This window comes from Engraulis encrasicolus, chromosome 10 (assembly GCF_034702125.1).
Source record: "Engraulis encrasicolus isolate BLACKSEA-1 chromosome 10, IST_EnEncr_1.0, whole genome shotgun sequence".
Taxonomy (NCBI): Eukaryota; Metazoa; Chordata; class Actinopteri; order Clupeiformes; family Engraulidae; genus Engraulis; species Engraulis encrasicolus.
In genome coordinates, this window is record NC_085866.1 from 16,127,115 (window position 1) to 16,152,314 (window position 25,200).

At 43.7% G+C, this 25,200-nt stretch overlaps 2 protein-coding genes across 2 annotated transcripts in view; one reads left to right on the top strand and one right to left on the bottom strand.

Annotated features, from left to right (window-relative positions):
• Window positions 1-413: 413 nt before the first annotated feature.
• On the top strand, window positions 414-20,477 carry senp1 (SUMO specific peptidase 1). The gene is made up of 18 exons (XM_063208178.1): window positions 414-1,052; window positions 2,300-2,355; window positions 2,454-2,686; window positions 4,552-4,630; window positions 4,936-5,134; window positions 10,117-10,261; window positions 10,820-10,938; window positions 11,887-12,200; window positions 12,570-12,633; window positions 12,742-12,780; window positions 12,886-12,970; window positions 13,281-13,418; window positions 13,671-13,802; window positions 15,104-15,307; window positions 16,397-16,476; window positions 16,729-16,813; window positions 17,344-17,439; window positions 19,829-20,477. The coding sequence occupies exons 1-18, from the start codon at window positions 919-921 to the stop codon at window positions 19,889-19,891; spliced, it is 2,265 nt and encodes a 754-aa protein (XP_063064248.1). The 5' UTR covers window positions 414-918; the 3' UTR covers window positions 19,892-20,477.
• A 2,089-nt stretch (window positions 20,478-22,566) lies between these two features.
• Window positions 22,567-25,200, bottom strand: part of rbms2b (RNA binding motif, single stranded interacting protein 2b) — a 57,556-nt gene continuing 54,922 nt past the window's right edge. The window contains exons 13-14 of the mRNA XM_063208179.1: window positions 24,935-25,031; window positions 22,567-23,499 (exon numbers count right to left, since the gene is read on the bottom strand). Of these exons, the coding sequence (XP_063064249.1) occupies window positions 24,951-25,031 (81 nt within the window). The 3' untranslated portion in view covers window positions 22,567-23,499; window positions 24,935-24,950. The remainder of the gene's footprint in view (window positions 23,500-24,934; window positions 25,032-25,200) is intronic.

The window sequence follows — 25,200 nt, forward strand, 5'->3', positions numbered from 1 at the left end:
GTGTGTGTGTGTGTGTGTGTGTTTCCCCGTCATAATCCTAGACTAATCAAAAGTGTCAAGCACTTTGTGACTGTCTTATCTGTGAAATGTGCTGTAAAAAAAAAAAAAAAAAGATGTAGGCTACTTGAATAAAATGTAGGCCTAGTGCTCTACTTGTTTTAGCCTTCATATTTGGCACAGCAAACCATGTTTATTATAAACAAAACTTATTTACAGGTATTTACACTAATGCAAAATAGGCCTATACAAACGTGCAATCACTCAAATAATCAGCTTTGAATAAGATTGCAAGTAAAAACTGCAATTTCCCTCGTTTACTTGTGAAGGAGAGGTATATGACGCGCGCCTACGTGTTATACTGTTCCAGCCAGTAACCGTTGTAAACACTTTCAACTCTTGCTGTAGTTGTGTCTGAGCCAACCAATCAAATTGTTTGTTGGATGAACGTGAACGTCGGCCATGTTGTGGTTTTAAATAAGGAAGAAGCGGGAGAGGTTATCGCCTTATCAAGTTTATTTAGAAGATTCGCTCATTCGGCGAAGCGTCCATTGACTCTCTAACTCATCGTACAATGTTCGGAGATCATATTTAGATAAGCAGAGGAGCCTTTCAAATCATATAAACGCGTCGAATGACCTAACGTGGGCGACACTCACTGTGTTAGCTTTCTTAGCTAACTATAGCTGACTAGCCAGCTAGTTGTGCGAGCTGCTAGCATAGCATGCTGGCTAACTAAAGGACTGGTTCTTCGCCGGGATAAAGATCAAACTAACAAAGCTAGTTAGCAGTTAAAGCTAGTGGATACTTACAGTGGGGCGCGAATGAAGGAGAAGGCAGTCTCGAGTTTGCGACTGCCTTGGCAGGCTAATTTGAAGCGTCTCTAAGTTCTTTCAAGCCAGAACTCCACTTCAGTTAAACATGTTCAACAAATTCTACGAATGGATAGGAACAGGAATAGCTAACCTTCGTAACGGCGTGCCTGCCAATGATCTGCCCGACACTGCCGGAGTTGCAGAAGATGATTCTCCCAGCAGAAAAAGGAGAAACGACTGGTAAGTAACGGTGCAATTAACCGATGTGTCTTCAAAGTAAAACAACTTTTCTTTCATTTACGAGCGCAGTGGAAAAATGTGTTAAATGGACTGCCAGCAAATTTCAGTTTGCTGGGAACAAAATAGAGCTCTTCAGCGTTGACGTCAACTTGTATGCGGCGTTTGGACTACCGGTTCCATGGCGATTTTTTACATTGCAAAACGCCATAGAGATTCAGGTTTGGCAAAAATATAAGTTGCACGGCAACAACGAACATTAGCGTGTCCCCGCATCCCTTTCTCGTTAGTGGAACGGATCGTATCATCATGTTGGTGTATTCACATGTTAAATCATGACGATTATAATTCAATATTGCTAACCCCTTTCTGATCATTAAAACTTCCGAACTACATACTTTCCTTTGGTTGCCATGGTTACAACCCTCCGCACGTACATGCCGTTAGATACAGGCGCCGCTTCTGTAGTCGCCAAAAGCTTCCGGGTTTAGCATATGGACGCAACATCGTATTTATGTCGAAGTTTGACACAAAATGATCAACCATGTCATACCTACAGCCTATTTTTAACACCCTCGACAGTTTGCGGGGGTTCGCTAAGCGCGTGCTTGCACTCGGAGCTTATTTGAAATTTACCCCTATTCATTCCCAATGGAGGCCGGAAGCCGATAGGAACCAGGACGTCCTTAAATGCTAACATGAAAGACTACAATCTACTACATGCTTCCGCTTCCGCTGAAGAACTCTATTCCCAACTCCTAGCAGGCATGAACTGTTATTCGCAGTTAGATGTTAGATCAGACTTGAATCAGCTGTCTAGGTTGGGCAGTGAAGTAATGCGCATGTTTCACCAGTGTTATCTTTGCAAGGGCGGCAAACCTTACTGACCATAATATTGTCGTGTTGGTGCTTGTGTGTTTTCTGTTACTCAGTCTGTCTAACTTGCAGGACCTAGTTTATGGGCAGTGATGCATGTGCCTGTAGAGCTGTGTAAAACCTATTACTTTGCACACTACGGTAACGGCATGGTCGTAGTGAATAGAGTGAAAGTGAATGTTTCATAAAAGTGAAAGTGATTCATGTTTGATCCCATGGATCCTACAGCACACAAGTGTAAACAATGACGATGCACCTCTATCAATTACTGTAGTATTATCCATCACACATGTGAGGGACAGTTGTGCACAGAGCCCAAGCTTTACAATCGCATTTATTTCTAAATACAATGACGTGTTTTTTTTTCTGGACAGTATGGATGATGGGGGAGCAGAGGAAGACGAAAGGGTTGTCAAGAAGTTTCGTATGGGTAAGTTGTGTTTGCTATGTGTCCAATCAACCGGAATATTCTATCAGCTAGCCATGATGACTGACATTGAGTGGCTAACTGAGTAATATTTTGTCCAGGAGACCTAGTTGACTCGGTTAAGAGTGCAGCGGAGGGGGTGAAGACTCACGGATCCAGTGTGGCATCGTGGGTACGGAAAAGTGTGAGCCCCACTCTGAGGAACATGATGCCAGCCTCCCTGCCCCCGCTCACGCCGCCACCCGTCACGGAGTCTGACTCTGCGGAGCCCTCCGCCTTCCCTGATCCTGATCCTGACCCTGAGCCAGACCCAGACCCATCACCTGACGGACAGGTACAGACATTACATTACATTACACTTATCTGACACTTTCATTTTATTCAAAGCGACTTACAGTTATTATTTGTCAGGGTATTGGTTACAGTCCCTGGAGCAATGTGGGGTTAGGTGTCTTGCTCACAAGGGCACTTCAGCCATGGATGGAGATGTAGGGAGAGGTCAGGGGAGATTCGAACCTGCAACCCCTAGATCGAAAGACCAACTCTCTTACCACTAGGCCACGGCTGCCCCATTGGTTGATTGATTTGGTTCTGTTGGGACTGAGGAAGGTACAGCATGGAGGTTGAATCAGACTGGTGTGTTGTACTGTGCTGTAACTTTGTGATTTTTGGATAAATTGAACATGACACAGCCAGAAGACTGAATTACTGTCTGTTGTGGAGTTACGTTCTAATACCAGAGAATCGTATATGAGAGTGAGATAAAGCAGGCGGGTTCTTTTCCGGTATCCACTTTATGTTGGGTGAACGCCCCTTTAGGAGACCTTCGATTAGGAGACCTTCAGAGTCTTGAGGTAGAGAATAAATTGAGTCCCCTTAGCGCTGTAGATGGCGGTAGCGCACGTCTTGTGCTAACACCACGAAAAGAGAAGAAGGAGGGACAACGCCCCCTTAAGGGGGATTCATACTTGTCGTGACTGGCGCTACCCTCCTTCATACTTCACTCGCGACCTCACTCGCGCCGTCACGTGACCCAAAATGACGTCACACGCCGTGGCGCGAGCTGCCGTGGCGCGAGCTGCCGTGGCGCGAGCTGCCGTGGCGCGACGTCGTGCACCCCACATTTTTTGTAACTTGTCGTGCGCCACCAGCGACCATGCAGGTAGGCAGACAAAGCAGGAGTTGCGACGAGAGGCTACAACTACTGTAGGCTACTACAGAATGGATCCTGCATCATTTTGAGGATAATAAAATGTCCTAGAGAGTTATTTTATCTTCTCTCTTAAATGTTGTTCAGTGAAACAATTGTTTACTTTGTTCAGAAGCACGTTGTGTTCGGCGATCTATTTATAAATTCTGCCGCCAGAACAATGCTCTCACATGGTCTTGGAATGATCTGGCAATGTAGGCTACAACAAAAAATATATGTTTCAATGTGGTAAGTCACAAGTCAGATGTTCAGTAGCCCTACAGCAGCCGTGTTTGGCTTTCTATTTTATACATCCGTAGAACTCACGCTGCGAGTTGCGAAAGATACTGCCGTTTCTCTCATGAACAGCAGAGGGCACTTCCGACAATGCGAGCGAAAGCCTGTTTGAAGTATGAATAGTCTGGCGCAAGTGATGACGTCATTGATGGTTCTCGCGCCACACGCGCCAAAGTGCGCACGTGAAGTATGCAGAGCCCTTTAGGAGACCAATTTTTGAGCACACGCTTTTGCATTGAGTGGGCGTGTTTCGATTCCTCTTATTGTATATCCAACCTCTTTACTAATACTGTTTTCAGGCCGACCAGAATGGGGCTGGTGCCCGTTCCCACATCAGTTATGTTCAGAACTGAAGTGCTTACCTGCGGACCACTCATGCTCATACTGGACTCTGAACTTTTTCGTATGTGACTTGTGTTACCAAGATGAACCTGTTGTCGTCACGGTTTGCAGAGAGAAAAAAAACAAGTATTTTTCAGTTCGCATCGCGAACCAACTTTCCAGCTCCCGCACGCTCAAGTATGAACATTCCAGCCAGTTCGAGACTTGGTGCAGGAACGGGCACCAGTATAGACGCCGACATAGGCACAGACACAGGCGCTAACTTGTGTATCCCTCTGTTTGGTTTGCTTGTTAAAGTTTTATGGTTCTTTTGTGGAGTGTTGTCCTTGCTTGGTGTATGTGACTGTGTCCATTTTGTCTTGACCTTGTAGGAAGAAAGTCCTTGTCCTGATGAGGACACCTTTATTGCTCCGTCTACCACCATGGAATGGAAAGTCATCTCCAAGACAGGTAAGCGCATACTTGTATTGGTCACAGTGAATGGATGCACACTTTTCTTAATTAACCGAAACATATTTGAGTTATAGTTGATTTGAAAGAAAGCAGGCCACAATGGATACAAAGTAACTCTGTCTGAAAATGTTAAGATGTGTTTTGGCACAACAAGTCTTTCAACACAACTGTTTTGATCTTGTAAATACATCTACAATTTATTTCAATGACGTGGCATGTCTGTCTTTTTGTTAGATTGTGTTTGCCAACACCACCTCCTAACGCCTCTTTTTCCCCTCCTTCCTAACTTGGAAACATTTCAGATTCTATGCGGATGGAGAAGTCGGTGGCCATCTCCAAGGTGTGCAGGCGGCAGGCCTGTATGGCTCTCCCGACGCGCGAGATGCCCAAGACCAACGGGCACTCCATTTCTTTACCCCCCTCTGCCACCAGCATCCCCAAGCCATGCCCCTCGCCTCGCCTGGGCCGCCCCCTCAACCTCCGACCACACAGGTCACCCAGGTACGCTGCTATCCACCTTAACCTTATTAGCACACCTACTAACCCCAGCCATTTCTTTTTGTATATATATTTTGGTCTTTTACGACTTTATTGATCACTCAAGATAATGGAAAAAAGGAGGCGCACACAAGGCTTGTGTGAAAAAGTGTATTGAAGCCGAATTTAACCAACAGAAGTCTAAGGTTAACTGGAGAAACAGACGTTTCGGAGCTAGTCCATTCTCAATGTCTCCATGGGAGGGAGAGTGCACGCACCAAGCAATACACGGGTGTTAAGTGCAGGCGCAGACGCCGACCTTTGTTGGTCTTTTGTCATCAACGACTTTATTGATGACAGGACAGTGTGAGAGGTGGACAGGAATCGAATGGGGAGAGAGACGAGGAGGAGTCTGCAAAGTGCAGAGTGCCCTACCGGTTGGCCACAGCAGGGCCTACCCCAGACATTTCAACTGTTGTTGTGCGAGGTTATCTTCCACACACCGCGCTCTTCCGTCTTGGCACCAGGGCACCAAGGCCATAAATTAAAACATTTTTTTTCTAGCCGTCAAAATGAAATATAACCAGTATTCAGCATTCAAGACTGAAGGGTAGTGTGACCATGTTTGTGCCAGCATAAAGGAGCACATGTTTTTGGTCAGGGGGTTTGGGGGTCCTCCACCAAGAAAAATTGTCTTTCGTATATGCAATTTCATGCATTTTAAAGCATTTTAATCAATTAGGCATCAGAGAGGGCATCAAGGTCACTGTGGCCTTATGGCAGATATTTTTTGAAGGGCACAAGGCCAAAATAGGAGGGCACGAGGGCCATGGCCCTCGCGAAAATCCTGCCCTGTTCTGCACTAGTCACCCGGGTAGATTCTGATCACACTGGACTTCATGTCTGATTGTGTGTTTTGATGTGGCAGCATTGTCTTGCATTTCTTCCTAACATGTGGAGTGAATTATGCTTTGATTTTAACCACTACTCCTATTCGATGAACCACAAATGCTTTTCTGTGCTATTTTGTGGTCTGAACAGCAGTGTGATGCAGTTTTCTCTCCTGTGTCATGTGTGCAGTGTCGTTCGCTGTCATCATACTGTGTCATTTGAGCTTTTGTCTTCTATTGTGCCCTAACAATGCCAGCGAGTTGATGCATTTTTTGTAGATCTTGCGCATCGTCTGTGCAGTGCTGTAAGCTCTGATGGAGTAGTGACTTCAAATGATCTTTTTGGTCATCTCCGCTTAACAATGGCAGACTATTGATGTATTTCTGTAAATCTCTTCAATTGTGTGTCGACGTTCATTGTGAGGACGAGTTTTGACTTTTTGTCCTCCATGGTCTGCTAACAGTGGAAGCCTGTACATTTACTTCTCCTAGTATATTTTTCCTTCTGCTGTGTGTGGTGTAGGGGTGTGCAAAATAATCGTCATATCGATGCATTGCGATACTTACCCTCACGATACAATGCATCAATTCATGACAAGGTATCATGATATTTATTTTCTCAATATACTGCATGGATTCATGACAATTGATTATTTGATAACAATAAAATTTGATTTGCCACAGGTTATTTTGTACAGTAGAGAATAGGTAATATTTCTGTTGTGATGTAAGCTCTCTCCCAGATGATAGAATGCTTAAATAGAATGAACTGACTTAAGAAAGCTACACAGCAACTGACAAATAAGCTGTATTTTACACATTTACTGAAGTAAATATCGCAATGCATCACAGTAGTACATGAATCGCAATGCATCGTGATAGAATCACATCGTGGCATGTGTATCATGATGCACATTAAATCGTGAAACCTTAGCCAAAACCCATCCCTAGTGTGGTGTGTCTCACAGCTCGGTGTGAATGAACTGAAGATAACATAAAACTCTTTTGAAACAAACAATACTGCACCACAATCTTCCACTATTCTAAAATGTAATTTTTCACTAGCAGGATGTTGATGCATTTTTCTCTCTGTAGCGTGGCTGCAGTGGGATTTAAACTGCAGTTCCATCATGTTGATGTATTTTTCTCCTCCTGTGTGCAGTGTACCCAGCAGCTCGGTGTATATATTTACATACACAATGCACATTTACATATAGTAAAATGCATCTTTCAAAATCTCCTCTGTCATGTTTGCAGTATAATTTGAACCTCTCTACTCAAATTCTCCTCTCACCTCTCTTCTTGTCCCCTATGCAGGTGAAATAACGTTTCTCCTCATTCTATATCTTCTGTGTGCCATGTGATTTGAACTTCACTTCTCCCATCTTTCCCCTCCTGTGTGCAGTATGATTTCATCTTCTTTTCTCTCTTCTATGTTCCCATCCTATATGCAATGTGGTTTCATCTCTCCTTTTTTCTCAGCTGTGTGTGGTCTCAGCTTCTCTCCTCTCTTTTGCTCGACTGTGTTGTCATTTCAACTTCTCTCTCATTTCCTCTCTTCCCTTCTCTGTTGTGTTCAGTAACTTTTCATCTTGTCCTCCCTCCTGTGTACAGTATGATTTCAACTTCTCTCCTTTCCTCTTATCTCTGTTTGTGTAGTGACTTTTCAACGTCTCTCTCTTTGCTGAGTGCTGCTGAGTGTGGTTTCAACATTTCCTCTCCTCTTCTCTACTGTGTGTGCAGCAGGGCTTGAAAACGAAATTATTTTTCAAACGTTCCGTTCCGAACGGTTCAGGCAAGTTTCAGTTTAACGTTTTCGTTCCTGCAATCGTTCCCCCACAAAAATATCGTTCCTGAACCGGTTCGGAACGAAAAATAACGTTCGTTCTTAACGTTCCTGCAGTGTTTAACGGCCATATTAAGTCTATTTTCGTGGACTTTATCTTAGAATAGACGTACTCATTATTTCCCCTTGATTTACACAGCTATTCTCAAAAATAATAACACACCCAAAAACACTCAGATGGGCTATCCATCCTGGCAGATTTAACCGGATGCCTATAATTCTTATCAAAAGTAGCCTATGCCAGCCCAGTAGCGGTGGGTGGATGTTGATTAGGGAGGCACAATACAGAATAGCCAGAGAGAGTTTAAAAAAATAGCCAGAGAGAGTTCCTAAAAAAATCTCTGGAATAGCGCAGGTAAACGTCAGCATAATAAGAGGTGTCGATAGGCATGGATTTCAGTTCTTGCCTAGCTCTATTTAATAGGCCATGAGGTTTGCAGCAAGTGAAACGTGTAAGTAAAAGGGACACAGTTTGCTCCACAAAAAAATCCCAAACTGTTTTGAGATGTGCACGATGCAAGGGGTCACTAGTTCTAGAGAAGGGACAGGTTGCATAGTCTGAAACCTCGGATATGCTCTCAGATATCGGCTACCAACCATTCCAGTGCAAGTCCATCACCACAAAACCGGAGACCTTTTGCTTGCCTAACAGACAAGCGTCACAAAATAGCAAGAGTTTCCACGTAGTCCATCCCATCAGCCCAGCCCTCTGCACGACAGAAGAGAATAATAACTTTAACAACAAATGCGCTGTCTTTCTCTATCCCTGCTTGTTGTCACACGCGACCTACTGTATTCGTGATGACAGCCAGGAAATATTGCGCAATACTGACAATTGAAACATTGAGCGGGCCAGCTAACGTCAGCTAGCGTCTGTCCATCTGCCACGCATTGACCACAACACCAGATAAATAAGACGCCCTTGATTACAGCACATAAAACACCAGCTCTCACCTCTCTTCTCTACAACCGACAGTGGGATACGCTGCGCACAACAAAAGCACTTCAGTAACTTTACCACAACATAATTTGCCATAACCGCATTGAACATCGAGGCACTCGGCGGTGCCATTACAAGTAGTAAGCTAAACATGACTTACCCACCAGTTGCCTCTCGAGAGCACTCTGCGAATTAGGTTCATCAAATCGCCTATCCAATTCCTTTGCAAATCATTGACTGCATGGTCCAAATACTCTGTCCCTGTAGGAATCCCAACACCGATCTCAAGACATGTTCTCTTTTGCTCTCCATGGTGTCAATATAAAACTCTGTACTGTCCGTGAATGAGACTGAAGAACAGCGCGGGTAAAGTGTCATTTCTCTTACAAAAACTTATTTGATATTGGTGGTCAAAAACTTTAGGGCGGGTTTATTAGAGTCAACTTCCAATCACTACGAGACAGCAGGAGAACAGAGACAGTTTAGTTCTAGTTTCCTATCAAAATCTCTGAGGAGAAGCACATCCTAAATTTACCCAGGAAGTTTCTCCATACAATGCACAGTCGCACTCTGATTGGCCAATGCTCCTCAATATTTTATCAATCGGCGGCAAGAGCTCAGGTGAAGCAAAATGCTGTTGCTGTATGCATGTTTCCCCTCATACACGTCAGTATCCGAACTAAAAGACTGCTCGTCGCCATGGTTACTCCTCAAACAAAATCGTGCACTTGTATGAAATATAGAGAACGAAAAAAAAAACCGTTATTAACCGGTTTGTGGATTTCAGAATAACGTTTTTGTTCCGGAACACTTGAAGACCATTTCGGTTTCGTTTCCGTTTCCGTTCCTTGTAAAATTCCATAAAATTTCGTTCGTTTTCGGTTTTCGTTTTCGTTCCTTGAACCGGTTCGGAGCCCTGGTGTGCAGTAAGATTTCATCTCTTCTCTTCTCACCTCTCCTCTTTTCCTTCCCGTGTGAAAGTGAAAGTGAAGTGAAAACCCAACTGGGAAACTCCAACTCCCATTGTCATTGTGAGACAGCACTCCACAGCACACAAGTGTTCACTGCACACAACAACATTGCATTTATGTAAGGGGGCAGCCCCCAATGGCGCCCCAAGGGAGCAGTGCGGCTGGACGGTACCATGCTCATGGTACTTCAGTCATGGAGGGGGATGGGGGAGAGCACTGGTTGATTACTCCCCCCATCAGCCTGGCAGGACGTGTGTGTCGGGCCGTGTGTGTGTCGTGATTTCAAGTTCTCTCCTCTTTCCCTTTTTGTTTGCATTGTTCTTTCATCTCCTCTTTTCCCTCCTCTGTCTCCTCTGTAGTGTGTCGAGCAGCCCAGTGTCCAGCAGAGGGAGTTCATGCTACACCAGCCTGTACGATAAGACTTTCCCCCTCTCATCGGGAGACGCCTCCTTCAGCACCACACGCCGCCCCCCACACCCACGCTCTCGCTGCACAGCACAAGAGGTCAGATATATTCGATATATTTATCATGTTGTTATTAATTATTCTACATTATTATTACACAATGTTGCACAATGGATACCCCCCTCACTCTGCACAGCACAGATCTCTGTAGTACACATGCCCCTACTGCTGTCTGCTGTTAAAGTTCTGATTCTTGTTATTTTTATGCCAATTCTAACTTGATCCCATTTTTCCAAATCCTGAGCCAGCCACTCAGCACACCTTAACTTTTGCCATACATTTGTGTTCTTAATCACCCCACTTTATATCATTTTTTGTTCGTGTAAATGTTAAGCACATTGAGCTTTATGCTGTTTTGTATGAAATGTGCTAAACAAATAAAGTTTTTAGGTGTAACACCATATACCAATATTTTACTTATATCATGGCACAAATACATGATGTAAGTGCAAAATTGTTACATGGTATTACACTGGTATTGCATGATATTAAATATTGTTATACACTGGTTATTACACTGTACCTAATGTGGTAGATCACTGTAATTAGTGAACCATTTAAATAAAAAGTGTAACCACGTTGTTGTTATTCTTCCAGTCGGTGCGTGATGAGGAGAAGGAGGTCTACAGGCAGCTGCTGGCCATGGTGTCCGGAGGGCAGCTGTCTCTCTTCCACAACGGAAGCTCCCCCAGAGCCATTCGCTCACACAGGGACTTGTAAGTCACCTTTTATACTTGTGCACTGTAGGTAGTAGTAGTAGTAGTAGTAGTCCACCACGCTTGTAGTGTCTTGATCTTGATTCTGATTTGGCATACCTGTGTATTTCCCAATACATTGAAATGGTATGCCTCACATAGTGTGCGTGTGTGCCACTTAAGGGCCGTACACACATGTCGCTGCTATTTACTCGCTACTTGCTCACTCGCCTACTTGCCACTCGCTCTGGGTGATTTTGTTTACTGGTTGTTACGGTTCCCGCTGTCCGCGCCAATAACGTCCGTACGAAACAAAATGTAGGCCTACGCTGTTTAACGTTGATCGTGTGCTGTGCACAACCATGCATATGAGCCTTTGATGGTGTACACTGTATGTATTTTCCTAAACACTTTTAACCAAAGCGTGATGGCGTGCAGAAGTTGGGTGGTCAGAACACCACAGGGGCAACGTCACCTGTCAATAATCTGTATTCTGCATTCCAATTGGTTACTCGCTTAACTCGCGTCGCTCGAAGATAAAATAAGTTTATCTCGGAACCCGCCCACATCGCATCGCTTGTACTCTCCTCGCCTACTCGCCAGCGAGACTCGCTGGAACACGTAGACATTCTATTGACTTCATCCGCTGAGCGAGTAACTAGCAGCGACGTGTGTGTACGGCCCTTTATGGTAGCCAACCATGTGGCATAGAAGTTGTTCACTAATTCTGGTACTGCAACCAGTCAGCCCAGGCCAGGAGTGAAAATGATTTCCCCCAAAAACTTGACTCGTGACCTCACAGAGAATTCAAGAATATTGTGCATGTGTGTGTAATTTCTAATAATTTAACAATAATTTTATGAAGTTATTAGAAAGTATACACACACACACACACACATGCACAATATTTTTGTGTTGTAATTGTTATGTCTGAGCTCTCCTCCCCGTGTCCCTCTCTCCTCTCCACAGCTCCAGCTTCCTGCTGCCCAGTCGCCGGCAGCTGCTGCAGTGCTCCTCGTCCGGGGGCTCTGGGGAGTCCATAGAGGTGTTCAGCATCAGCGGCCCGCCCAGCCCCAGCCCCACCTCCAGCCAGGCCTCTAGCCCTCGCGCAACGGCTGCCGACGGAAAGGCCTGGTCTCCAGAACCCGGAGCAGAGCCGGAGCCCGACCCACAGACCAGCGCCACCACCACCACCACCACTACTAAGCCCCCCACTCCCCTGCCCTCCGCACCCTCGCCTGCCACCCTGCAGGACTCCTCCTCGCAGGACACACAGTCTTCAGGTAGTCCCATTACTTTGCATTTAGTACCCATTTCAAATATTTGCTGCTGTGTATATTGTATTATTATTTAATATGTTGTATTATATTGTATTGTTACTAAATATGTTAGTATTACTACTTAGTGCATTTTAATGATCCATCAGTCTCTCAGATGATTACACAGCAGCATATTAAAAGCCTTGAGTGATGCTTATACCCACACAGTGACAGCATGCTGCTGCATTTGGCAGACTAAATAATAATATATGGTCATGGCTTACTTACTGTATGATACAATTGCTGTGTGCTCTGGCCACCTTACACATGCTTGTGTGCTCATGGGATATTATGGGAGTCTCACACTTCTCTTCATCCACCGTCCCTGTGCAGCTCAGGATGGCGACTCCGTCATCTTTGTGAAGGAGCAGCAGGGCAAGAGGCCGGACAACGCCAGGTGAGCTCAGCCACAGAGCTACCTGACTGCTCTCTGACTCAATTTGTTGACGCTCACAGCCCAGTCATAACCAAATTAATCTTTTTTTTTTTTTTCCCTGTGTTGCAGCATGCCCTGTTTCCAGGCTGAACTGTGGATAAAAGAATTGTAAGTAATATGCATAATGATCACATCACAATGTTAAGTTGTTCGATTATTTTAATCAAACCTGCATGTCATCTGCTAAGTATGTCCTGGTTGTGTGTGTTGCAGAACTAGTCTGTATGATTCTCGGGCGCGTGAGAGGCGGAGGTTGATTGAAGAGCAGGAGGCCCTTGCTTCCCAACTCCTACAGCAGGTGAGCCACGTACACCTTCACTGTACTCTGCAGCCTCATCTTTATGCTCTAACTCTGTTGAAAAGAATGTAGTATTAATTAGATAAGACTGTAAATTTTTCAAAACAGCCTATGAGACTATTAACAAAATACGATGCAACAAAAACGTTTTACATGGTTTTGCTAATATCGTAGATTTTCAAATATTCTTGGTAGCTCTGGAGAGTAATTACATGCTAGACATGGGATCACCACAGTTAATCGCTGCTGAGTGAACATCTTGGATTTGACTTGTGTTTGACGTAACTGTCTCTGCTCTGTGTTGCCGTAGCGACTGACTGAGGAGGTTGGGCGTAGTTCTGTGGAGCTGCAGGTGAGGGTACCGCTGGAGAAGGAGGTTCCGCTCGCCCCCATCCCCCCCGAACCCACACCAGCAGAAGAGGAACCAGAGTTCCCTGAGCTCACCGAGGTGTGTGCGCGTGTGTTCATATGTTTTAGTATATCACTTGGTATAGCTGAAGGACTGATTAATTAAGGATTTACTGTAGGTTGCTCAGAATTTAAGGGTTTCTTAAATGTAACAATGATTAATTGCCATACTGGTTAAAGTGTTCATTATCTTTTTTTCATTATTGATCATTGCCTTAATTATGACTTCATTACTGCAGTCTAATTTATTGCGTGCTGTGCGTGCTTGCCTGTGGTGTGTGTTTGTGTGTAGGGAATGGAGGTAGAGGTGACCAAAGCCCTGCGTGGGGGTAATCAGGACGAGGTTCTGAGCGAAGGTTTCCGTCTGACCATCACACGCAAAGACCTACAGACTCTCAGCCATCTCAACTGGCTGAACGACGAGGTGAGGGGAAGGTTTATAGTTTAAACAGATCCACCGTAGTATCAGATATGAAACCAGCCTTTGATCAAGGTTTAGGCAGTGTTCGAAATAGTTTGGATTGAATGTTATTTAAAGAAAAAAAGAATGGTGTTTGATAGACGTGAATGCCAAGTACACAGTCATGCACAATTGACATTCTAATCAAATTAATGATTGAACTAGAAATGCACTCAGAGAGTGCAGACCTCCGCCAAGGTAACTGTTTGATATAACATTTGACTGTTACACCCTCTTATTTTTCAAGTCTTTCTGCTTTGTTTTTGTGAAGTTAGAAGCTGGAATGTTAAAATTAGCCCCTATCCCGCAAAAGTTGTCTCTTTTTAAAAACATTCCTTGATCCGGATCACCACCAAAGTTGAATCACTTGTTTTGTTTGTCATTTCCAACAATTCCCCAAAGTTTCATCCAAATCTGTGCATAACGTTTTGAGTTATCCTGCTGACGGACAGACACAGACAAACAAACCAACGCGACTGAAAACATAACCTCCTTGGTGGAGGAATTAAGCCTTCTAGTTTTTGGGCTAAATTTTCAATGAGCACATACAGCCGTCTCCAAAAGTTTTGTCGCCTTTCCATCTGTTTGGAACAACAGCTAATAACCTCGCCTATCGAACCTAAAGTCGCCTATCGAACATAATGTGAAAATGAGCAGATAAGTCACTTCAAAACACTCAAATACGCATCAGGTGTCATACTTCATCACTGATTCACTCTCACCTCTCCAGAAAATCAACGTTGGCCTTAGGTGTATGTTTAGGGTCATTGTAATCATGGAAAGCAACACAATGGAGGTCAATGACAGATGGTGACATATTCGCTATTTGTAGAGCAATACATGTTTAAAGTCATTATTTAATTAATGATAAAATCCCTCAAACACCAGCAGCGTTCATTCAGTTCCACATTAGAGCTGTATCCATACCATGTTTCACTTTAGGCACCATGTATTTTTTTCATATTCAACACCATACAGTTATGATGATATCTGTTTTAAAATGATTGATCTTGGGATCATGACTTCAGAGTATGAGTCCTATTAGCCTTCATTTTTGTCAAAATTAGGCTTGACCAACTCTTGGCCGGCTTTTTTTGTGACAGAACAGTGGGAGAGACTTCTTTGGTGTTGGAGATGAAGAATATGAAAAATGACATGGTGCCTAAAGTCCAACATGGTATGGATACAGCTCTTATGTGGAGCTGAATGAAAGCTGTACTTCATGTACCCTCTTAGTGTAATGTAATGTAATGTGTGTCCTGCAGGTGATCAACTTCTACATGAACCTGCTGGTGGAGCGCAGCAAGCGAGTGGACCTACCGTCCGTCTACACCTTCAACACCTTCTTCTTCCCCAAGCTGCGCAGCGCCGGCTTCAACGCGGTCCGACGCTGGACCAAGAAGGTCGACCTCTTCTCCCACGACATACTCCTGGTGCCCGTACACCTCGGGGTGCACTGGTGCCTCTCGGTGAGTGTTTGCACTGCTAACATGAACATAGTGCCGTGTACAGATCAGGAGCGAATGGAGCGACGGAAGTCATTATTTCTCTATGGAGGGCACGCGACCAGTGCTACCAAAGCGAATTCGCCAGGGGCGAAGCTTCCTGAGCGACCAGAGCAAATTTTAAGGTGGGGGGCGGGGCACTCAGGCAGACAGACTCAATACATGATTGACAGATTTGACACAACATAACAGAACAGATTGTATATTTCCCCTTAGCCGTTCACCTCGGGGTGCACTGGTGTCTCTCAGTGACTGTATCCCGGGTATCTCTGGGAGCCCCACATCCCAGTGTTGTTTTAGTTAATCTTAACTTGAAAGATTACTGGACAATTAGCGCCTTCCTGGCAGCCTCCAGAGCTGGTATGTGAATGTGTATGTGTATTTGAAAGCACTTTGTGTCAACTGTATGGATGTGATATTGTACTGTATAAATACATGTTGTTGTTGTTGTTGTTGTTAGCTGTGCTAACCTGTCTCTTTGAAACACGTGGCCTACATCCAGCCCGTTACTGTTAAGACAACACTGTTAGGATTAGACAAGCCTGGTGGCTCGCAGGGAATCTGCTTGCCATACATTCGTAGCATGTGGAGCACCATGTCCACTAGAATGCTGCTGCATAGTTTATTGCCGCTGCAAATTGGGCTATTTGTTTCTCAGCAGTGCAACTGTCTTTAATTAGTTGTTAACATCTGCACTTAACCTCCATAAAAAGCCTGTCTATACTGTCTGCAGAGATGATGTCATAGCTCCAAAAGTTTTCCACTCTCGTCTCGTGTTCACTTCTGCCCTTTACTCTGAATGTACTGTAGCCACAAGCAACTGCAAGCAACCTTGTAGCCACAGACCATGACACAATGTCAGGACAGAGGGCAAGCCAGGCAGAGTCTGAACTTCATATTACTGTATTTCAGTATTGCAGTAACAGAGTATTCCGAAACAAAACCCTTCATTTGCCCTCCACTGTTTTAGGCTAACGTAAAGGCGTTGTGGCTAAGCTGACTATTTAATTGCAGAACATTCCCTTATGTCTCTGTCTCTGTTCTTCTCTGCAGGTTATAGACTTTCGGAAAAAGACCATCTGGTATTTGGACTCGATGGGTGGGCGTGACAATAACGCATGTGGAATATTGCTGTAAGTTCTCCTTCATTTTTGTTTTATCTACATTGCGTCATATAGTGTCCTGTACTGCATTCAAGAAAGCCATTTCTTACTCTTAAATGTGCCTGGAAGCACCTAATATATTACCAGAGTTGTATGTCTCTCTATAACCACCAAGTGAACTTTTGTGCCGTTTGACCGTTACTATAGTATAACAACTACAGTGAAAGTAAGCTTTTTTTTTTAAATCTTAAAGTTTATAATTCCCATTCTGTCCCGCTATAGGAAATACCTGGAGCAGGAGAGTCAAGACAAGAAGAGCACAGAGCTGGACACTTCTGACTGGACCCTGCACAGTAAAAAACCAAATGTAAGCAGTAGCCTCTCGTACATCATGTCATAGGGTCTTGCTGTGACAGATGTTGACCGATCCAGTCATTTGAAACTTCAAAGAACTTCAACTTCAAGAAAGTGTTTCTCGATTCAGCAAAAGCAAGACTCTTTGCCCCTTGGGTTCCATGACGGGCACTATACAAAACTAAGTTAGTAGTAGTAGTATTATAGGAGGAACTTGTTTACCAGGTTAGAGAAGCGCTGCCTTCTGCATTAAACAGCTTTGTTGTCATGTTGGAGGCATGCCAAGGAATCACAGCTTTCAGCATTAAATGCCTTTGTTGTGAATGTGGAAATGTGTACTATATGTTCAGTGTGTTGTGCAATGCATATTTATTATGCGTTTGTGTGCTTCTGGACCTCTCAATTTCCTTCAGGATTACTAAAGGTTTCTCTATTGCACATGGTAGAGAATCACAGCCCTCTGCATTAAACAGCTTTGTTTGTTATGTAGGAGGTATCCTGCCCCATCCTGTTTGTGTTTAACACGGGACTTTGTTTTTACAGGAAATTCCTCAGCAAATGAATGGGAGCGATTGTGGGATGTTCACGTGTAAATACGCCGAGTACATCACCAAAGACAGGCCCATCACATTTACACAGGTATGCTAAAGCGGTCTTGTTGTTTCGGACATACTTTTTTTTTCATGGTTTGGCTGGTCATGAGACTTGTACTTGGGTGTTACTTGTCTGGAAAATATGCCAAAAAGGCAGCAACAAAAAAACAGTAAGTATCATCTCAGTGTTGGGTAAGTTACTTTTTAAAAGTAGTTAGTTACTTTACTTTAGTTACTGTGTTCAATTGTAACTGAATTACTTTACTTATAACTAAATTTAAAAAGTAACTTGTTACTTATTCTTTACTTTACTTTACTTTTTCGCGGGAAAAGGGATTTTAACCAGCACACCTCATAATACACCTGCTTCCCAAGGTTGTAGGCCGGCTGTGTAAATGGCCTAATATTTTAATCTGTGCAAACTGTAGGCCTACCTCTATGGAATCCCTCATATAGGCCTATTGTCATTCTCACATCTAAAATGCATTTAATGGTTGCCCTGTAGGCCTGTTTATAAAAGTGTCAATACATTTGAATCTAGTCTAACATTACGCCATAGAATAGAATATTGTCTTTTATTGTCATGTCAGCATTAAAATTAGCCTACTTTTGGTCTCACAGAATAAAAACAGAATGAGTAAGGTGAGGTGGCCATACCAAACAGAAATGTTGTAGGTAGGACACTCTGCTTACATCCTCTCCTAGATGTTGCAGCTTAGGCTACTCCAAAGCCTTTCAGTTTCCTGCGCATTGCATTGCATATGCATTAACATTATTATTAAAGATTCTGCCGAATGCAGAATCCGTTCGTGCTGGAAGACGGTTTGATCATGCACATTTGAATAGCCTGAAAAACGTAGCGGCCTCAACGCCATGGTGTTGCTTGCGCTGTTGTTCTCACGTTATTATTCCCAATTACTTGACTCGCGCTGGCTGCTGCTGCTGCTGCTGCTGACGGAGATACCCAAATTGTGTTTTTTGTTGTTTTTTTTGTTTTGTTAGTTTTTTTGCCGTGTAGCCTATTTAACTGTCATCAGTGAGCACAAAAGAGGCTATGGCATTTGCGATGGGGTACAGCTGTTTCAGAATGCATTTGCGTAACGATGAACTCGGAATGACTATAGATTTAAAGTGGTAGTTCGCTATTTTAGACATTAAGCCCTGTTTGTGTGACTTCTGGGGTGAAGTAGAGATGTTCTCATCACAATTTTGACATTTGGTGCTGAACGGGGCATTTGGGTATCCAAGACTGCAGCCCCCCCACCTTTACATTGACTCCAATGGAGCACTCAAGCAATCGATTATAAAATGGCATTAAACTTTTGTTTGAGAAGACATGGAACTCACCGTGTGGTCAGTGGTAGACAGCGATAAATTGACCCGAAAATTGCAGCGAAATATGCCTTCTAACTGTTGTTTAGCATTTGGCGGACCCATTTTTCCCCAGACGCCGTTGAATAGCAGTAGACATCCAGCCAGTAGGTAGCGATAGTGTGTTGTTTATGTAGACATCAAGGAGCGAGGTAGAACGGCTATCTTTGAGCGGGACTGGCTACAAAAACTACAGCTTGCATACAAACCATAGATAGTAACGTAAACAAACGCACCCCCATTTCCGGTCGCGCGGAGTAATACTAGTCAAACCAATACAATCAATGAAGACGGACAATAATGAATATATCTTCTCTGGAAGCGTATTTCGCGGTGATTTTCGAGCCAACGTATCGCTGCCCACCTCTGACCATTCGGTGAGTTTCATGTCTCTGCAAACGAAAGTTTAATGCCATTTTATGATCGATTGCTTGAGTGCTTCATTGGAGTCAATGTAAAAGTGGGGGGGCTGCAGTCTTGAATACCCAAATGCTCCGTTCAGCACCAAATGTCAAAATTGTGATGAGAACATCTCTACTTCACCCCAGAAGTCACACAAACAAGGCTTAATGTCTAAAATAGCGAACTACCACTTTAACTGCGCAGCGAATCACTTTCACTTTCCCTCTATGGCGTAAATTAAAAGGTTAGAAAAAATGAAGGTGGAACTCCAAGTATTGTAGTATCACAGCGCAATGGCCTCATCAAAGTCCCAGTGAAAGACCTTAAATGCACGAGGAAGGAACAGCAGTCTGCGTGCGCGCGCTCTCACACACCCACTTCCGAGAGCTCGAGAAGGGCTGGGGAAAACAGCCCAGACAGAGCTCTTGCGCATCTAGAACTACTAATAACAGCAGACCTTAAGATGATTTCAAGGCTGACATTTATAACGAGTAACTACCGTTACGGCAGCGCAGTAACTGTAATTAAATTACTGAAATTTGAAGAGTAATGTGTTACGTTCCTACGTTAGTAACGCGTTACCCCCAACACTGATCATCATGAAAATGAAATTCACATTTCTCATTTTCCTGTTTTGCTTTTTTTTTCTTCATGCCTTACAGAAACACATGCCCTACTTCAGGAGGAGAATGGTCTGGGAGATACTGAACAGGAAACTTCTATAAAGGAGAAGAGCAAGGCAAGAAAAAACAAAAACAGAGAAGAGAAATGAACTGACAATAATAGGTGGCCTCTGTCACCTATACTCTGTGGAACTGCGGGCTTCAGTTTAGACAGAGTCCAGACACAGTATGACCAACACACACAGACAGTACGCGCACACACCAGCACACGCTCCCAGACTGAAGTGTCCTCCTCAGGCTTGTTGTGGAGGAGCTGGGGACATCAGTACGCCACAAGAAGCCAACGACACAGAAGAGAACAGTTTTTATCTCCCTTTTGCCGGAAACTGTTGTTTTATTTTTGTCGCGTCTCGTGCTCTCGCTTTTTGTACCTTGTTGTTGTTGAGACGGGGCGCCAGCGTTTTGGAGTATTTTTTTGGTCACGCTGACTGTTCCGATCGTGTGTGTATATAGTAAACCCCTGATATGACATGGGAAAGAAAAAAACACTTTGTATCTTAACAAACAGAATTCCAGGAGTAAATTGTGACAATTTTGTCACGTTATTTTCATGTATTTTCGTATTTTGCTTTTGCATTATTGTATGTTTCTCTTGTTGAAATAAATACATGAACAGTTGAAATATAAATATGTTGTATATATTTGAATATTCTCAAATGATGAACAGTGTGTTGTTGGTTTCGGTGATGAAAGTGTGAAGCCGAATCAAAAAAAAAAGTTTGATACTAATTCCAGTGCTAAAAGGGGGAAAGATTAGCTGAATGTCTTCGTAATGTTAACATTGCATTTCATTGTGTTTCAATAATAGCTGAAGAGATGGCTGATGGTAAATATGCAACTGAAAAGAACTGGCAATATTATGATGAGTTACTGGTAAATGGAAAGCCTGAAACTGAACCAAAAAAAGCATCTTTAAAAAAAAAAATATGCCTCAACCGGTTTAAGAATAGGCATGTCCATATCTGTTCTTAAAACCACCCTAAACATTTGTTTTCAACAATGTGTGTGTTAAATGGTGTTCACTTGTTTTCCATTTGTATAGAATTAATGTCTTCTGTTGTGTTAAGCATTTTGTAAATCTTTTTTTTTCTTTCCTTCGAAAAATGCCATATTTTCCCCAACCACTTGGTAAGATACATACTTTTGAAAACAAATGTTTTGGGTGGTTCCAAGAACAGTTCATTTATGAACATGCCCATTGACGGCCATTCTAAAGCCAAATTAACAGACACCGCAGCAGATGTTAACAAAGGGGCTAAATGTGCTAGATAGTGGACATATCCTTTAGGGAGATCAAGGGCATAGCATTTCATTAGTCTCGAGGTATTGAAGATGGGATTAACAGACCGATGACGGGTGAAATGGTGGGCGGTTTATTCCTAAACCATCCATTATTGCGGCTTATAGCTACTGCCCTTTTTAGACAGGTCTCTTCTGAAAATTATTAGTTCAATTTAGTGTATCCATGTTGATAAGATGACCCACAAAAATCTTCATGATCGAATTATCGAAAACATGACAATAATGCCCCGACATCAAATGCCTAGTAAGGCAGCCGGAAATTCCACAAGCCTCCAACCCCTGCTTCAGCAGCACCTGGCCCCCAAAATGTCTTGGTGCAGCACGCCACTAACCTGAGCCATGGTTGTCTCCTCAGAATGAGGCTGTAGACAGGGGGCAGACTTACCCCATCAGAAATTCTAGCACCATTAATGCACAGTAGCCAGGGCCGGTTTAATGCACAGGCTAGATATGGCTGCAGCCTAGGGGCCCCACCTGCCAGGGGCCCCCTGATTACTCAAAAGTGAAAAATTGCAGAATTGAGACAAGATGCAATATTCAAAAATTGATCCACCGTGTTGAGAACAGATGGCAGACATGTTATCCTGAATTTCTAGCTCATAATTATGACACTGTTAACGTACATTTTTCGCAAAATCTTAATCCAGCCCTGACAGTAGTCAATACAGTAAATGTCACGCCACTGACCTGACCTGACCCATGGCTGTCTCTTCAGAATGAAATTGTAGACAGGGGGCAGACTTACTCCGTCAGAAATTCTAGCACCATTAATGCACATTAGTCATTCAGTACAGTAAATGTGCCAAGTGTGCGCAGCCATGCATGTACAGCCTCTTCTGTCATTTGTGTTCAGCCACACTAATTTAAGCGGCCAATTTCTATTTACATGTCTAACGTCCTTTAGGTTAGGAACATTTTTTAACCATTTGCTAGATGGAATGGCAGAGGGAAGCTGAAACCTTGTAGCCTTGTTCTCTTGCAATCGAATTTCGTTCGACATCTCTCTATGGGTTATTCTCATCGTATGAGACATCCACCGCCGAAGGCGAGACAGCCGCGAGGTCCCTTCATTGCCGCTTTCCCGGAGGGTATAAATAAGAGGGGGGACGCGCATGCGTCGGGCCATCTTTACACAACCAATCCTCTGAGCTTGTGAACGAGAAGGGATCGGAAGAGAGATATCTCTCTCACTCTCCCTCAGAGAACCGAGGACATACCTGTATACATGCCCAATTGTTTTTCCTTTCCTCTTGTTGGAAAAACATCAGGCAAACTCTGCTAATACACTTACTGTTTGTGCCTACTTACTTGAAAGGTCTTCAAACATTTCTTACACATCCAATCAAAACACTGAGAGGTTTTTTATGGTCTCCCTCTCCACTTCTAAATTATAGATACGCTATATGATTCGCCAGGTTACCTCCTATTATTCTCAATTACAACACTGTAATTCAGTATTGTTGTATTCAATGACATGGTGTTATGAAATTGGGGGACAAATGGGACAAAGTAGCTGTAAGCAGTTTGTTCATCTTTTTAGATAAAGTCTTTTAATTTTGTTTAAAAAATAAAGCCACATCATTGCAAAAAAGGACATAGGTTTCTAGATGACGTCTTGACCTGTACAAAAAGAACTTGTTCACTGCAGCTAATAGCTTAAGAATTTAAAATAACACTTCAAAACAAAAAGAACAAATAAAGCATACTAAAGTTTTTAAACAACACATTGTGGAGCCTCGATCATCTCATTTATCGTCAACTCCCAGAAGGGATTTTTAGAAAGACTTTGTGATATTACGTGCAGAAAAATAAAGTTTCTCTGTTTGTTTGGGGTTTGTTTATTGTGTGTGTGTGCCTGTGTGTGTGCGTTCGTGTGTGTGTGTGTGTGTGTGTGAGTGTGAGTGTGTGTGTGTATTAATGAGGAATGTGGGGGACATTTGTCAGGGGTTGGTGTGCACCAGTTTATGCCTTTCTTGTTGTGTTGAGTCTTTCAATGTCTGTGCATGTGTTTGCCAGTTTTTGTTCATTTTATCTCAGCTTTCTTTTTAAATGCAGCGATTTCAGAAACTCCAGAGAGCGAGGGCTGTCCGGCCGCCCAGAGAATAACAAAAAAAGATGTATGGTAGAATCAAATGTCTTTTTTTCTCCTTTTTGGTGGTGGGTTTTTTTTTGGTCTTTTATCCTTTTTCTTAAGAAAAATGCTTTTGTTCTTCCATCTTCAACATATTGTTTGTGTCCATATTGTAGTGTTTTGAGAGTCTTTCAGCACTTTGCGCCAGGTAGCCTGTGTCCATTTCCCAGAGAGAGACCCTCTTCTGCCCCCGGTGGACATCCACATGAAATCCACACTGGGGAAAGAAAAAACAGAACTTGAATTAAAACGTGTACAGCACATATCCACAATTTGAATGGCCCCTGCATAATTGGGGCGGTGCAATATTGTTATGCATGGGCACTATAATCTCTGTTTTAAAAATTGTCAAGTATACTACTGCAGCCCATAGGTGTGCACAGATAGGGACGAGGTGGTGCTCAAGTGCCTGCCCCTTTGCCCAACTGGACAAACAAAAATGCCCTTTTTTTAGTTGTCACAATGTACTATCGTCCATGTTGACATGAATATCTAGAAATGCTTGACAATCAAAAGCATATGACAATTACAAATGCAGAGAGTACAGACCTCTGCCAAGGAAGATGTTTGATAGAACATTTGACTATGTTACACCCCACCCCAAGTCTTTCTGCCTTGTTTTTGTGCAGTTAGAAACTAGAGTGTGAAAATTTGCCATATCTCGCAATGGTGAAGAATCTTTTTTTTAAAAATCCTGGAGCCGGACCGTGATCTGGATCACCACCAAATTTTAATCACTTGTTCCTTTTGTCATTTCAATTCCACAAAGTGTCATCAAAATCTGTTCACAACTTTTTTTAGTTAGCCTGCTGACAAACAGACAGACAAACCAACGCGACTGAAAACACAACCTCCTTGGCAGAGGTAATAATGCTTCAATATAGCATACAGCCTCTGTAGCTTAGTAAGGTAGCTTGAAGTTCCACACGCCAACTCGCCACCCACCCCCCCACCTTGAGCACCCCTCATGTCTGTGCACAGGGCCGCTGACAGCTTTGGCCAGGACAAAGGCATCTGAAAGGGTCCCCCAGCACAATAGATGTAATTTAATAAGGACCCAATTCTGGGCCCCCTCTCTCCCTGGGCCCGGGACAACGGACCCCTGTTGGCACCCCTGGCTGTCTGTGCACACCACTGCTGTAGTCGACATCAGCACCCACTTCCCAAAAGCTACTTTACCTCTTTCTCCTTTTATACTTGGTGTCTTAATAGGGCACTCGGTGGACACTGATTGGCATGTTCTTTACTATACTTCACCTCAGCACCATCTGCAGTTCAGTACACACCCCTTAGAAACAAACAAGACGGTATTCCCTCTGTGTGTGAAGGCAAACTCTTCCCACCTTGTAACCTCCAGCAGGGGAGCTGACCGGGGGACAAAGGGGTCTGTTGTCCCGGGCCCAGACAAAGGATCCGGGCCCAGAATTAGTTCCTCATTACATTGCATGTATTGATGGGAGGGCCCTTTCTTACGATTTTGTCCCAGGCCCGGCCAAAAATCTGTCAGCGGCCCTGACCTCCAGTACACAAATGAGCATCTACACACACTTGCATTTGGCACACGTCTGTTATTACAGCACATACAAAAAACGTTCCTCTCTAATTTAACAGGGGCAGCAACTCCCTTCTCTCCTCTCCTCTCCTCTCCTCACCTCGCCCTGCTGCTCCTCATTTGCTGTGTTGGTAGGGGTAAGCGCTGTGTTCCGATGGGGTCTCCATGGCGACCTGTTGTTGTGGAACGTTGCTTTCCTGTGGGGAGCAGAGACGAGCGTTACACCCCGGCAGCAGGCATACCATGCGTTCAGCATCACCACCACACACACACATTACTGCTCCCCACAGCCTCCCCTCCTCTTCCCCTCATCACCACCACACACACACATTACTGCTCCCCACAGCCTCCCCTCCTCTTCCCCTC